The sequence below is a fragment of the Sander vitreus genome, chromosome 21 (assembly GCF_031162955.1).
Source record: "Sander vitreus isolate 19-12246 chromosome 21, sanVit1, whole genome shotgun sequence".
Lineage (NCBI taxonomy): Eukaryota > Metazoa > Chordata > Actinopteri > Perciformes > Percidae > Sander > Sander vitreus.
This window is the reverse complement of record NC_135875.1, coordinates 23,084,799-23,101,124: the sequence shown is the minus strand read 5'-3', so window position 1 is coordinate 23,101,124 and position 16,326 is coordinate 23,084,799. Positions and strand designations below refer to the sequence as shown.

The 16,326-nt window shown below is 42.5% G+C and overlaps 1 protein-coding gene across 2 annotated transcripts in view; it reads right to left on the bottom strand.

The window, feature by feature from the left end:
• The window catches only part of rab3gap1 (RAB3 GTPase activating protein subunit 1), a 96,013-nt gene that overhangs the window by 61,863 nt on the left and 17,824 nt on the right, over positions 1-16,326 (bottom strand). For both annotated transcript variants that reach the window (XM_078279720.1, XM_078279721.1), the window contains exons 8-10: positions 7,980-8,079; positions 2,955-3,036; positions 673-741 (exon numbers count right to left, since the gene is read on the bottom strand). In XM_078279720.1, coding sequence (XP_078135846.1) covers positions 673-741; positions 2,955-3,036; positions 7,980-8,079 — 251 coding nt within the window. The remainder of the gene's footprint in view (positions 1-672; positions 742-2,954; positions 3,037-7,979; positions 8,080-16,326) is intronic.

The following is a 16,326-nucleotide window of genomic DNA, read 5'->3' as shown; positions in this document are numbered from 1 at the left end:
GTTGTTATGTAATGATTGTACTTTATGTTGGGACCCCTTTGAAAACGAAATGATACATCTTAAGGGGTTTATCCTAATAAAGAAAACAATTTGAACAATTTGTATCTCAAGTGACGACCCATCGCTCTCCAGTAGATAGCGGTAATGGAACACTTATGGATGCCAACCGCTGTTAAACTACATGAAGAAGATGAAGGAGCCTTGTCAGAGACGGTTGGCCTAGTGCTGCAGCTGGCATGAATCGTGCATGGATCTCACCCACACACAGCTTGATTGACAGCTATCGTTACAGGAAGCACGGAGGTCTTCCGACTGAAGAAGTGTTTTTCTGTCTTTATTAACAATTATTAGTAAACGAATGAAACAATCAGAAAATAACGTAAAAATACAATTTGTATTATTATTCAGACAGAACGCAAACAGTAAGAGAGTGTGTGTGTGTGTGTGTGTGTGTCATTCAGCTAGTCTGTCAGTGTCTGTCAGCCAGAATGCTGTCTAAGTTGGTTAGCATTCTGGACGTCTCCCACCATGTAAGTACTTGTGTTTTGCATTATTTGCAGGTACTGCTGCTGTGACATGCAAATCTCCCCTTGGGGAACATCCATCTATCTATCTCTGAAAGCAGGGCATTGCAGTGGGATTTACAGATAAAGAAATCCAGTGCACTCTTACCTGTAGACATCATTATCTACAACTATGCCTTCCGTCAGGTGAGGCCAAGTGGTTGCAAGATGAAGCTCACTAGATCGAAAAACAGAGAAAAAATAATTATTTTTGTTTGGCACAGAGATTCATTGTGTAATAATGTATCTTGGTTTAATTTCGACCAACTGTTTTCATTATGTTAATTCTATTCTAAATCACAAAGACATCAATATGTAGATGTAAGAACTTAATCACATATTCTTATTACTGCACTCACTGTGGAGAATTGAAATGTAATCAAAGCCCAGAGAAAACAGCAATTTCAGTTTTGTTTATAGGTTTTGGTTTTAGTACTGTCATCCAGGGGCAGATCTACCGGGGTGGCATAGGGTGGCAAATGCCACCCTAAAAGAAAGCCTTGCCACCCATGCTGCCACCCCAGTTGGCAGTAACGAATTAAAAGTTGTGGCCAATTTGACAATTTATGAGCGAGACTCTCCAATGTCCGACTGCAGTGAATGCAGCACGAGATGATTCCAGAGCGGCAAGAGCCTGATTTGTTTGGAAAACTGAGTGGCGCAAAGCGAGGGAGCCAGGAGTCGCGAGGAAAGGAGACACAGGAGGAAAGAGGTCAAAACGGATGAACTATCTATCAAGAAATGAAATTATAAGGAAAGCACAGTGCTAGCATAGTTGCGATGCTGATTTTGAGATGATAAAAATCAGGTTGAAGAACGTTATTTTGCTAACTATACATATAATGTTACTTAGGTCTGACGTTTGTTCTGTGTAAAGTAGGCTACAAAAGCTAATATTGATTCAACGTCTGTCAAGGAAAACATTGTGAAATTACTTTTACTCTTACAGAAATGAAGAGGGAAGGTAACATATGTAGTTTTTTCTCACCAAAGAGAAAGGCGAGAGAAATAGAAAATGAACTGAGCAACGTAGATGGAGAAGATGAGGTGGAAGGAGAGAGAAAAGAGGTGGAAGGAGAGAGAGAAGACGAAGACGAGGTGGAGAGAAAAGGGCAACAGAAACGTGACAGAGATAGAATACAAGGCCAAGGCGACCAGGGACAGGCGAAGGTGGGAGAACACCACAGCGGTGAAGATATGGAGGGAGAGCATCACCAAGATGAGGAGGGAGAAAGCGAGAGACAAGATAATGTGCAGGGCTCAGACAGTGAAAGGGAAAGCAGAGTGCCTGGGCCACCAGTCGAGCTGCTCCACATGGTATGGAAATTGTTGCTGCATATATACTAAGTTACATATGAATAAGACCAACAAATGACAAAGATGGACATTTTTATAAAATTTAAGAGACATTGCTTAGACATCAAATAAATATAAAAATTCATGTTTGCTTAAATATGAATAATTAGGGAAAGTTGTCAGTGTGAAAGTGTGATGAGATGGGGAGATGAGTTTTTATATTTTGTGTAGAATGTATTTTAGATCTATTACTCAGATTAAATCAATGACAGTTCCAAATCTTGTTCAAATGCTACCTGCAATGCTGCCTCTCTGACACAGTCAAAAACTGTTTGCTTCCCCTCTCACACATCTGCCACTCATCACCTGTGTCTTACCTTTATGCCTTTCCTGTGATAATGCCCCTTACTTCTATCTCCTATTAAGTGAGATCACATCGTATGGTCACTTATTCCTAATATGAACTATTTCACATGAAACATCAAATGCAAGATATTGATTGCATGAGATTAAGTTCGTCTGTATGAGTTTGTAAATGGCAGCCTGTGCCCTTTTGTAGTGTGTACATACTATTTCTCATCAAACTGTGATAAAATTCAGGATATATACGTCTGCCATATGTTGCCACCCCTCAAAAATTCCTGCCACCCTCTCGCCACCCCATAAATATTTTTCTAGATCCGCCCCTGCTGTCATCTGTAGTGATGGGAATCACAGGGTACCTCACGATACGATACACTGCTCATGATACCAATAATATCACGATTTAGCAATTCTGTGATAATCAATACTATGAACACAAAATGCCTGTGAAAAGGTTAAGTGCAGGCATCTTTCTGTATTATCTGTATTAAGTCAAAACTGTTAGAAAACAGCCCACTTAACATTTTCAATTTGACCTCATTCATGTGTTGAGCGCCACCTCAAGAAGCCATGAAGTAGTGATGCTGTGAGCACCTTATTTTATTAATCATCATATTGGTGTTTGGCGCCAGCATATCGATTTTGTCTCGTACACAGAAGATAGACAATATATTGCTGTATCTATATTTTGTCTGACCCCTAGTAATCTTAGTTGTAATGTTACAATGTTACCTGATTGGCTCCTCACAGGCTCCAAATGGAAGCTTCCCAAACTCTACTCCTCCCACCTCACCTCCAAGGAGTGTGTCAAAGTCTACCAGAAAGCCAAAGAAAAGACACAATAGGAAAAAAACAGCTGCAATGCACAGAAGCAAATCTGTTCTCATCAAAAACTATAATACTTATGTTGGACAAACACCAGTCAGGAAGGCCACCAAAGGGCCAGGACACATTTAAAGGAGCTGCAGCATTCAATAGCTGAGACAGGAGACATATTATTATTATTCCACATCTGATACCAAGTACATTTTTACTGTAATTAGTGGAAAAGGTGTGCAACATGTATGCAATATGCACAAAAATAAGACTTAAAACATTTGTTTTAAATAATTTTTGGATTCTAAAAAAAACACTAACATATATAAAACACCATAAACATGCTGGTTGTTTAAAGTTTAGGACAGTTCACTAAGAATGACCCAGAATGCAGAATGTGTCTTCCAGATATTACACATTCATTCATAAGTCCATGAACACTCAATTTGTTTGGTTGCTATGCCCAGTTTGACCAGTAAGCAAGTGAAATCAAACTGCATATAAAGGAAGTGGAGATGAAGTGGTGTATGCAGTCTAAAAATGTTGTGACGTCCAACATAATGAAACACTGGACAGTATTAAATTGGACCCTGAACTATCTTAAAAGTAGAAGAATACCCATATTGTTTGTATAGAATCAAGAAAAATCATTTCTTCAGTTTCAATATGGCTTTCGCGCTGTCGTCGCTCGGGCCCTAACAAGTTTTACATTGGGTCTCATGCAGGAAGCAATAAACTCATCACTTGTTTATTACATTACATTCGTTACTTTACCTTATATACTTACTATTTATACAAACTGTTTACACCTGTGTATGTATATTTTACTATTTTTCATTATGAATATACATTTACTACATACCTTCTTACATTCAGTTTATTTATAATTTACAGTAATTGTACTATTATCAGTCCCTCCAGAAAAACGCGATTATGCGATCGCATAATTCAATGCATAATCATCCAAAGTCTGCATATTTATGCGGGAGCCGCATTTTTTCAAATACGCCGCACTTTCGCCACATAAATTGCCGATTTCCGCGCAAAATATGCGGGGCTTGCATGATTTCATAATCCCCGCATTTTAGTTGCAAAAAAGTCACATCTTAGCAGGAAGTTGAAAAATGTCACGTTTACTTCACACAAGAGCAGCCATTTTCCCCTGTTGCCATGGGAACGTTATGAAGTGACGTAATTACATGACGTGAACATCATCGAAAAGCTGCAAACCACGCGATGAAGCCATGATGAAACCGTAGTTTTTGCAAGTTCCTCCAATTTTTGCAAGTTCCCGCAATTTTTGCAAGTTCCCGCAAAATTGCATAAATATCCCGCATATTCCATCGCATTTCTTAAGAAAACGTGCCGCATAATCAAGGATTTTTACCTGCAACAATCACAAAAAAACTCGAAGAACATGGGAGCCAATTCATATCATTCCCACACAAAAACACATATGGTGGCAGTGACTCTAAATTTTTTTTAGTGCTGAAACATGGTTTCCAAATCAAATGGAGTTTATGTTAACACACTTTTCCAAAAACAAGAAGATATCGCACCGTTGTGACGAAAAGGGAGCTGAGCCAGAAGGCAAAGCTCTCAATCTACCGGTCAGTTTTTGTTCCTACCCTCACCTATGGTCATGAAGGCTGGGTCATGACCGAAAGAACAAGATCCAGGGTACAAGCGGCCGAAATGGGTTTCCTCAGGAGGGTAGCTGGCGTCTCCCTTAGAGATAGGGTGAGAAGCTCAGTTATCCGTGAGGAGCTCGGAGTAGAGCCGCTGCTCCTTCGCGTCGAAAGGAGCCAGTTCAGGTGGTTCGGGCATCTGGTAAGGATGCCCCCTGGGCGCCTCCCTAGGGATGTTACAGGCACGTCCAGCTGGGAGGAGGCCTCGGGGAAGACCCAGGACTAGGTGGAGGGATTAATTCTCCAACCTGGCCTGGGAACACCTCGGGATCCCCCAGTCGGAGCTGGTTAATGTGGCTCGGGAAAGGGAAGTTTGGGGTCCCCTGCTGGAGCTGCTACCCCCGCGACCCAATACCGGATAAGCGGACGAAGATGGATGGAAGAAGATATCCGCATTTTTCTGGAAGGACTGTATTATGTCTTAGAAAAAACTTGAATGATTTTCTTTTTTAATACATATTTAAAGGGTTGGTTTGGACATAGGACCTCATTTCCAAGTTAGCCAGTGTGTTATTTATCAGTGGAGACCGTTTAATACGTTTCTTCCTGTCCTAATTGCAGAGTTCGCTGGTGCTAGGCTAGCGCAAGTCAACGGTATATGCTAGCCTGCCACAAAAAACAGTCTTACCGACTCCACAGTACACCCGAGGCAAATAAATTATAACACCAGACTATCGATGTCTGTGTTGATAATTAGGGCCAGAGCGCCGACAGCGGCCAGGCCCTATTGAAACTGAAGGAATTATTATTCTTCCGGCAAATTAATTGCCTTTTTGAGGGGAAATGGGCGCAAAAAAATGGCTTGCTAGCGCCCCCTACAAAACTTACAAAATTTAGCCCCTGCAGTAAGTTTAACGTAGACTAACGAAACGTGGTACACATATGTAGCATATCAAGACGTACAAAAAAGCTTACTGGAGCCATACCCTAAACCCAACAGAAAATCCGTCATTTGTAATTGAAAGTTCAAAATTAGTGCAATTTTGGCCATTTCATTTCGTACTTTAACGAACTCCTCTTAGAGATTTCATCAAATCAACTTCAAATTTGGTCTGTGCCATCTTAAGACGTTAAAGATGAAAAGTTATTAAAAGAAAAACTTTTCGTCATAGGCCGTGGCAGGGCGGCCATTTTGTGCGTTTTGCCATCGAAACAGGAAGTGGGTGTAACTTGAGTGTACATTGTCCAATTGGCTCGAAACTTTTCATGATTCATAAGACTAACTCTGAGGACATTTAACGGCCAAAATTAACTCAAAGTCATAGCGCCCCCTAGTGGCAACAGGAAGTAGGCCCAAAACTATACGTGCTATACTTTAACGAACTACTCTGAGAGATTTCATCCGATCAACTTCAAATTCGGTCTGTGTCATCTAAAGACCTCAACAATAAAAAGTTATTAAAAGCAAAACTTTTCGTCCAACGGAGTGGGCGTGGTGGCCATTTTGAGCATTTATTGATGAACAAAGAAGTTGTTGTAACTTGAGGGTACATTGTCATATCTGCCTGGAATTTCTCATGTTTGAAGGGTCCAGGCCTGAGGATAACTACAGGCCAATATTGACTTTTGGTCATAGCGCCCCCCGCTGGCAACAGGAAATCAGCCTTATATGACAAACATCATCCGATTTACATGACACTTATAATGTGTGGTCTACATGTGATACTGTACCCTATACATTAACCACGCCCACTTACTCAGGCCACGCCCCCTTTCATAACATTTGAACCATTTAAGGTAGAGTCTTGTGTGAGATATCACTGAACTCAGCAGAGACTTCCATCTTCATTGGTGATGGTTTGGCCCGCCCCCTATGCTTAAGCCACGCCCCTTTCATAACTGGTGACCCATTTAAGGTAGAGTCTTGGGTGAGGTATCATTGAACTCAGTTTCTTTTTTATTTGGTGATGTTTGACGCGCCCCCTATGCTGTAGCCACGCCCCCTTTCATAACATTTTAATCGTTTAAGGTAGATCATTGTGTGACGTATCACTGAACTCAACAGAGAGTTCCTTATTCATTATGTGATGGTTTGGCCCGCCCCCTATGCTTAAGCCACGCCCCCTTTCATAAGTGGTGACCCGTTTAAGGTAGAGTCTTATGTGAGGTATCAATGAACTCAGCAGAGACTTCCTTTTTTATTGGTGATGGTTTGCCCCGACCCCTATGCTTTGGCCACGACCCATTTCACAACTAATGAACTGTATGACGTAGAATCTTGTGTGAGGTATCACTGAACTCGCAGGGAGTTCCTATTCACTGGTGACGATTTTCAGTGTCGCGCAAATGCACAGTCGCAAGGAGCGGCGTCCGCCGGTAACCCCGACGCTCGCAGAGGTGCGAGGGCGAATCCAACGCTGCTTGCAGCTTTAATGTTTACCCTTGCATCGCATTGCAATAGTTATACTTTGTCCCCCGTAGTTGGTAGTAGGCTACGGCAGCGGAGTGATATTACCTAGGCTACCGAGGAAGCCGGTTTCCATGACAATCACGCAAGTTTATTTACCTGCCGCTGCCACTCATTGCTACAGAAGCAGAGACACTAACACTAACATCAGTCTCAATCCATCAGTAGCAGCTAGGCTAACGTTATGAAAGGGGCTAGCTTTATTAGCTAGTGTAGCCTACCAAAAGTTATTACCTGTTCATCAGTAGCTGTTAGTGCATCTGGAAAGACGGATGGAACCGCATTCGTTGTCAGTGACTTGTGGTCCTTTAGATTACGGGGTTTTTCAAAGTCCACTGGTCTAAAATGATCACTACACATTCGCCACCTGAGTAGAGTCTCTGCCAGTTACTTGATGTCCAAGCCAGCAGCAAGAAGCCACAGTTGGATCCTTTCTGGATCTTGCAATGAAAATTTGTGGAAACTTTGTGGTGCCCATCTGTAGTGTTTATTTTTACAATTTGTAAATGCTCACTGAAACACCATGTTGCCTAGTCCTTAGTTTCAGCAAAACGTATTTTACCCCCCTTAAAAAAGGCCCACTTAAAAAATTCTAAGTTTAAGTATACGCTATATTTAGAATATTTTCTCTGCTTGACCTTACCTCCAGGCAGGGAAATTAAGCTAGTTAGTTTGTGGTAATGTATGACTTTGGGTAAGTTCCGATTCACCAAAGTCTCACAATAACACAAACAATTTATCAGATCGAGGCAGCGGTAAACCAGCAACTCCTGTGTTTTGTGAGGTAAGGTATGAGATTATTGTGTAAAGTGTAACCACATTATCCTCTGTTTTGTATGTGCCTACCTGGAGGCTGCTGTGGCCACGAATACTGCTGCCAGTCCTGGAGAATGTAGGTAAAACGGATGGCAATGTTGATTGGAGGTAGAGGGGACAAAGTGCAACCCTGAAGAGAAAAAAAGACAAAAGGAAATAGGCGGTTTAGCCTTTTCTGACTAAACTGTATTCAGAAACTTTGGAACCAAAGAAACTACATTCAGGAACTAAAAGTCACTTTTGCGCATGTTTCCAATGCATCCGAATACTTAATTTTTATATATGGAAAAACAACAACATAAAATCATCTGGAGCTATCATATAGGAACTAAAACAAAAACTGGACAAAGACACAAGAAGACTCATCATAATTCCTCTTAGAAACATTCATCTAAAATACTACTACTACTATGCTCCAAATAAGCGTAGGAAGGAAAGTGGTAGGTCTGGTAGCATGTCTGGATGTCTCCATACATGCTACCAGACCTACCACTTTGCACTTTCGTCCACTTTAGCTGACTTAACCTGGAAGTTTCTTAGCCCCTAGATAGAGCATCAGCTACAATGTTCTTGCCTAAAATGCGCTGGAGGTCAATGTTATACACCTGCAACATGGCTCCATCTGAACAATCAAGCACTGGCATGCTAGAACTTGCCCACAAAAGAATATGGAAGGTGGTCTGAATAAACCACTATCTTGACATTACTGGTGTCATAAATCTCAAAATGCTTCACGGCCAACACCAATAATAAAGGCTTTTTCTTAATGGTTGAATATGCTTGTTGACTAGGGCTGTAATGGCTCATGTACTGGTATCATACCGTCAGGGTACAGGAGTCTGAGCCTCCATGATTCCCACTTGAGGACTGCATTGGGATTGGGATCCCGCCGGGATTGTGGACCCTTCATGTCCGCTCTGTAAAGGCAGACTTTATACACATGTTCTGGTCCTGCCCCAAATGTAGCACATTTTTGGCACCTACTCTAAAATATTTCAAAGAGTCATAACCCCTGATCCTATATGTGCCCTACACTGATTTACCCCTAAAAATCGCTCTCTTATAGCATTCACCTCCTTGATTGCCAGACATCTCATCCTTCTCTCCTAGAAAAGAACAAGCACCTCCAGCTTGTTATCAGTGTGAGCTCAATATTACTAACCCTTTATGTATTTAGGGGTCCAAGCCCGAGGGGTCTGGGAACCGCGTTTGCAATTCAAAGCGTTCCTTGAATTCAGCTGAATCTCCTGATATAGACAATGCCCATTTCTGCCTATAATTTTATATGCGAAAAATTGCGATTTATCGTAAATCTACTTTTTCAAACTCCTCCTAGACCGTGCGACCGATCTGCATGAAACTTGGTACCTAGCATCTCCAGACCGACCTGACAAAAAGCTATCAAAAGAATATTTATCGGCTAAAAATTGCGCAAATTACCCACGAACAAATTTGTATAGCTAGCTAAGAAAACACAAACTTTGCCCTATCTCGGCCGAAATAAATGCTATCAACGCGAAACTTTAGATTCTTGTTTGCCATGACCCTTTGGGGCTCCCCAACAAATGTTACAAAAAGTTTATATCTCATGAACGGCTCCTCCGATTTTTACGACATTTTGAGGGTACTATCTAGGGCCACTCCTGAGGGCAAGCCTACAGTGGGGTACTGAGTCGTCAAAGTGGCAGTGGCCTATGGGACCCAGGTTAGGATTCACCACTTACACTAATGTGAGCAACTTCAAATTTACAGTGTAGATGTACAATGGGACCTCACATACCAAAAATGACACATATGGACCACTACGTGGCGCTATAATGATGTCAAATGTGTTTTTGCCTATAACTCCCACATTACACATCGCACATTAGAAAGCCTTAAGGTCGAGACACACCGACCAGATGGCCGGCCCTCGGCAGAAAAGGCAGTTGAACTGATCAGTCTCCCCGAGTTGGTCAAAAAATAGCCTCGGAACACACCAAAGCGACAAGACGTAATACGTCTCCATAACAGCAGGTGGCGCTAATCTGTATTGTCGCCCAAAAATGAAAACCGGCAGCTGATTGGACGAATGCGTCACGTGGGTCTGGTTTCTCCGGAAATTCAAAGACAGACTGTCATGGCAGCTTGTTCAGAATGTGTGCCTGGACCTTAACATGCACGTGTTCCTTGAATCGAGCTGAATCTGATGTGCATTTCCGCTAAGACGTTTTTTTCGCAATATCGCGCAATGTGCAAAACCAACTTTATTGAACTCCTCCTGACCGTGCGACTGATCTGCACGAAACCTGGTACGTAGCATCTGCAGACGGACCTGACCAAAAGTTATCAAAATAATTGCTACGTTAAACTATACGCAATTCAAAACCAAAACAAATTTTCGTAGCTAGCCACAAAACACAAACTTTAGCATATCTTTGCCAAATGAATAGGTATCAGAGCAAACCTTGGTATTATTGTTCAACATCCCACTCCGAGGCTCTGTACCAAATTTGGTGAAGATCAGCTATTAGGGGGCGCTATAATGAACGTAGACGCGTTTTGCCAAATAAGTCAATGCATTTAAATGGTTAATTTGCAATGGCAATATCTCTGCTGCAGTAAATGCTATCATCACAAAACTTGAGAATATTGTTTGACATGCCACTCTGCGGCTCTATACCAAATGTGGCGAAGATCGGCCATTAGGTGACGCTATAGACAACGTAGACCAGTTTTGGCCCTTTTAAATCAATGTTAACTGGTGCAGTGCCTGTTGAAAATGTGCCTGTTTGGAACGGGCGATTACTTGGCCTGTGGTATCGCTGCTTGTAGAATTCATCAAAACCAAAATTGTACCCCAAAATGACTTACAGAACCACTTAATATGCAACTCCACTGTATAGCCTACTACTGACTTACAGTGTAGGGTACTTCTACATCAGAGGAAGACATTGTACTACTGTCTTTACCTGACAGAGAACGCTGCAGATTCAGAATGCAATCACAAATGTGGAGTAATCAGACATTAGCGTCATGGACTCATGGCAGTGTGCTACCCACCGGGCCCATTATGAGAGCTACTCAGCACATATCTGCGTTCATCAACCACCAGAACCGGACTCTGTGTGTGTGCAGACAGACAGACAGACAGACAGACAGACAGACAGAGAGAGAGAGACAGAGAGACAGAGAGAGAGAGAGAGAGATGTCCTGTGTAGGATTGTTAACGAATTTAACATTTCAGCAGAGGTGTTCATTTTGATACAGGTTTAGTGGCTTGATGGTTAACGGTGAAGTAGGGGGATTTGATTCGCGGGGGTACTTAATTAACCCGACCCACGGTGAGTCTGATGAAAACTGATGTATCTGCCCGGTTCAACGCTGAGATTTTCTCACATTGCACAGCGCTCTGAAGTAATAATCTTAGGCTACGTTATGTTCTGCCAGCTCACAGCAATTTAATACAATAGCAGGAAAAGAGTCCCAACACTGTTCTAAAGCGTTCTGCATGTGGCATCTACTGATGTGCAGGTTACCTTCCCCCTCCCCCTAAACACGGACACACATATATACAGATACGTCTCACTTTATAAGATAAATAGCCTGCCTCTAAGTGGCATCAGGCTCTGTCTGCACTTGTCTGGTTGTGCTTTGCATGTGTGGGATTCTGAAACATCCTTAAATTCGGTAATTGTTGTTTGTTTATTCAAAGTCAAAGACAGTCCAAAGTAGTGCTACTTTGCAAATTTTTGTGGGTCTGAGGTGTATGTCACATTTTAGCTGCCAAAGCTCCACTGCTCTCCGTCTCTGGTCCTCAGGGTAAGAGGGGGAGTGGCCAGCGGCTAGAGCGGCAAAAGCCAATGTGTGCTTCTTTTACCTATATATTCAACGATATCTTTTGCATTTCTAATCCAAACGTCAAATTTAGCACTTACTCGCGCCCGTAGCAAGAGACCTGTCAAGTTTGAAATCCATCGGACTAACTGTTCGAGAGATATGCGTATAACAGACAGACAGACAGACGTTCCTGCAATTTATAGATAGATGGGATATTTGCAATGGCAATGTACCACAGACCTTGCGGCTCACACCTCTCAATATTTACTGACTTTTGCCTCCCTACCGTTACGCTTTGGGTCCCGCTTTCACGTGCTCCCCGGGTCGTCGGGGGCGATTCATGTCAGGGGCGACTCGCGTCGGGGGCAGCTGGCGGCGAGAGACTTGGTACCCGTTATAACTGCTTGCAGTTCTAGTACTTTTTTTTTTTTTACTTTAGCATTTTCACAAATACTACAAAGTTGTCCAAGGACCATTGCAGCAACAGGGAAAGTAATCCTTATAAAAGTAAACAAGGCAAATGAGGGTAAAAACAGAGAATTAAACAATGGAAATAAACAGACAAACATGTTTGGGAAGAAAACAGACAATACATAAAACTGCCGATTTTATGCCGGTCAAATGTATTACGAGAACTGGATACAGCGTTCGGCACGAAGCCCCGTTTCGTTTTTCGAAGCCCCGAGTGCTCATGTTTGTGTTGTCGTAGCAACCGGTAGCAACATGCGTGTTCATGAGCTCCTCTCTCGTGTCTTAGTATAGTTCGTTCTCTTTTTTTTATTTTTTAGATACACTTTGTTTTTATATTTTTGACATACAGAACAGACAAATACAATTGAACAAGAAAGTCACACTTTGCCTAGTCACTCTCCTAATTCTTGTGATGCTGAGGTCACTAGCACAGATACTTGTGCTGCTGCACTTTTCCATAGGCCTATAGTCGATGATTTGGCTTTGTTAATCCTTGCTGTAGAGAGTTCAGGCATAACTATGTCTAGAAAATACACCAGCCACTGTTTTATACAAAGCGAGTGGGGGGGGTCGGAGGGGGAGCCAGCGGTGAGCTATATTCTCTTGGTTGCGGTTGAGCCGGCTAGCCAAACTTCTTCGGTCTTCCAAGCAGGTGTAATTTTGAGATGTCATTAAGTAACAAAACAATTGGGTCAGTAGGAATCAGGTATTATTGATGTTTTATTCCAGAAGTCATGTACCTGTTCACACTCCCAGACCATGTGCAGGAAAGTTCCAGTTTGTTCAGGTTGACAGAACGTGCAATAGGGAGTAGGAATGACTTTAGAAACGTATCTCTTCTGAGGAGTCCAATATGTCCTATGGCATATGTTGAAGAGGATCTGCTGGTGATTTGGGTTCTTGGAACAGTGGGAAATGTTAGCCCAAACGGTCTCCCAATTAATTTAATTCCCCTCAGGGCTCAGCTCTCGCTCCCATTTCCTTGCTATTGGGAGTTCTCCTATGGATACTTGCATCAGTTTAGCATAGATCTTGACGCTAATCCTCTCACAGGAAAATCAACAAACCATTTAATGACTGGGTGCGCCTCAAGACTGTTTCCCCATGGCACTCTTAGGGCTGATCTTAAGCGCAGATACAGGAAGAAGGATGTCCTGGGGACCTCAAAACTAGCTCTCAGGTCTTCAAAACTCAACATAGTCTTCTCATTGAACAGATGGTTTACAGTATGAATGCCTCTGTCACTCCACTGCTTAAAAGCATAGGGTTTCGTACCATATGTTATGTGTGTATTGTGCCAAATTGGGGTGTTCAAATGCCACTTATTGGTGTAGAGTTGCTCCTCTACCTATTTAAAGTTGGTCAATGTGCTGGTGATAATAGGGCCATAGGCTAGCATACAATTTTTTGGACACACACCTGTAAAGGCAAGGTCTTGTAGTCTTAGACTTCCAGTGAGGTTTTGCTCTATTTCTCTCCATGGAACTGTAGATGAGGGGTCCATCCACACTGTAGCTGAAAGGCTCTGTGATACACTTTAAGGTTGGGGAGGGCCAGGCCTCAGGTGTTTGTGGTGCGATGCAGGGTAGAGTATTTTAGTCTAGGTTGTTTATTATTCCAAAAATACTGCCGAATTAAGGTATCGAGTTTCTTACAGAAATTTATTTGGGGGGAGGTAAGGGGATCATTGTACTTAAGAAATTCACACGAGGAACTATGTTCATTTTAACAACAGCAATCCTGGAGCGTAGTGATGCCGGCAGTGCAGACCAATTGGCCAGATCCCTTTGAACACTACTTAAAGGGATACTTCACCGATTTAGCATTAAGCTTTGTATCAATAGAAACCCGGTAGTATTTTCGATTGACTGTGCTTCCCTCCCTCATGTCACCCTGAGACGAGAGATCTCTGTATTGTGGGTCTAGAAAAAAGCCTCCGATGACGCAAAAATCGTCATTTTCCGTCATCGGAGGAAATGGACTACAGCCAGTAGTAGGAGCTACTTCCGTTTTCGACCCGGCCATAGGGGGATGGACTGTCGTCTTTACTTGAAGATTGCCGAAGCAAAACAAGTGTCAGCCATCTTGAAGGTGCACTAAACTGGCTCCATCTTTTCAGAAGAAAACTTTTACAACAATTATGTGCATTCAAACTACCGCACCACAAGTGTACCACCGGGATACATTGGTACAGAGCGGAAAATATGCAGGACACTTTATTACAGACGGAATACTCGACACGGCTCGACTGCGGTGTCGCCCGATGAAAATAGCCGGGAAAAGGGACCTCGACAGCGGTGTGCAGAAGTTTGAAGCGAGCTAGGTGGAAAGCTAACGCTTGCCGGCCACCTGTTCCATCAATCCTGCTTGCAAGTGTCCGCTCATTAGACCACAAACTGGACTACATCCAACTTCAACGAAACTCCCAACGCGAGTTCAGAGACTGCTGCGTTTTTGTTGTTGTGGAAACAAGGCTGAACAACAGTGTACCGGACTATCCAGCTACCAGGCTGGCTGCTCTGTCGCCAGGTAAGACTAGTGAAGGTGGGCTGTGTTAACATGGGGTGATTTGTATCCAACTAACTGCTGGTGTAGTTTGTGACTGTTAAATACCGACCATTCTACATTCCACGCAAATTTACAGCTGTGTTTATACTCTGTGTTTACAGCCCACCAAGCACTAATGCTAGTATGCGTTAGCTGAACATTACGGAGCCTACAATGTGTGTGCACTAGCTAAATGTAGCCTTTTTCGTATGTTGTTTTTATATAATGTCATTTTTATAAATTTTAAATGTGTAACACCACTTGAGCCACGGTGAAACGTTGTTTCGTGTATATGGTTGAAATGACAATAAAAACACACTTGAGTTGAGTTGAATGCTGCCTCACTGTCTGTCTGTGTGTAAACGGTAGGCGTAGCTTGGGAGTGGACTCCCAAAGCAGCGAAGTGCATTCTGGGATTTGGTGTCTTTCATCCATATGAGCCAAAAACACATTTTCTGGCTTATCTCGGCCTAGAAGGCACCAATTTCTAAAATGTTTTCACATTTCTACTACATAAGTGACCCAATTTAAAGATATAGCCTATTTGTCTTTCCAACGGTGAAATATCCCTTTAATATAGTTTCATAGTTGTCCTGGACAACTCGCTGTAGGAATGCGTGTATGCTGTTGCCCAAATATGTAATTTTGCTTTGGGTTGGTATTGTAACACTAATGGCTAATGCCACATGCCGGTTGTTCAATAAAAGAAGATTAGATTTATTCCAGTTAATTTTATAGCTGGAGATTGAGCCAAATTCGTTGAAGATCTTAAGAATCTTTGGAATAGAGTCCTCAAGATCAGAAATGTACAACAAAATATCATCTGCAAATAATGATATTAAGCTGCTATTGGATTTCATCTGGACATTACAGATTTTATTCTGCTTTATGGCTTGGGCTAACGATTCAAGAGATATTGCAAACAGCAGGGGGGAGAGCGGGCATCCCTGTCGCAAGCCCCGCTAGATGGTAAATGGCTGAGAGTGCAAGCCATTGGTTGAGACCATGGACGTGGGATTCGCATATAAAGTACGCACCATGTCAATGAATTTGGCCCCTAAACCAAGCCTCTCCATTACTTGCCACAAGTAGTTCCACTCTAGGCGGTCGAAAGCCTTTTCTGCGTCCACTGATAGCACTGCTGCCGTTCTTGGAAGGTTTTTGGCTTCTTTTATTACATGAAATAGTCTGCGTACATTGTCTGCAGCATGACGCATGGGTATAAAACCTTATTGGTCGGGGTGGACTAGCTTCTCGATAAAACGCTCTAGGTGGAGAGCCAAGACCTGTTTTTAATGCTAATTTAAGTTCCTCTAACGTTAACCCAGTTCTTCTGCCTCCTCTGGGTCAAGAAGAGGCAGGTTTAGTTCTTTTAAACTTCTGGCACTGTGTCGGCTCTGGGTTGCAGGAGGACTCATACAACTTTAAGTTGAAGGATTGAAAAGCGACGCTGATATCCTTAGGATTTGTTGAGATACCTCGATCTGTGCGGATACTGTTGACAGTAGCTCTGGATTTGCTTCGTTTGAATTTCAGAGCA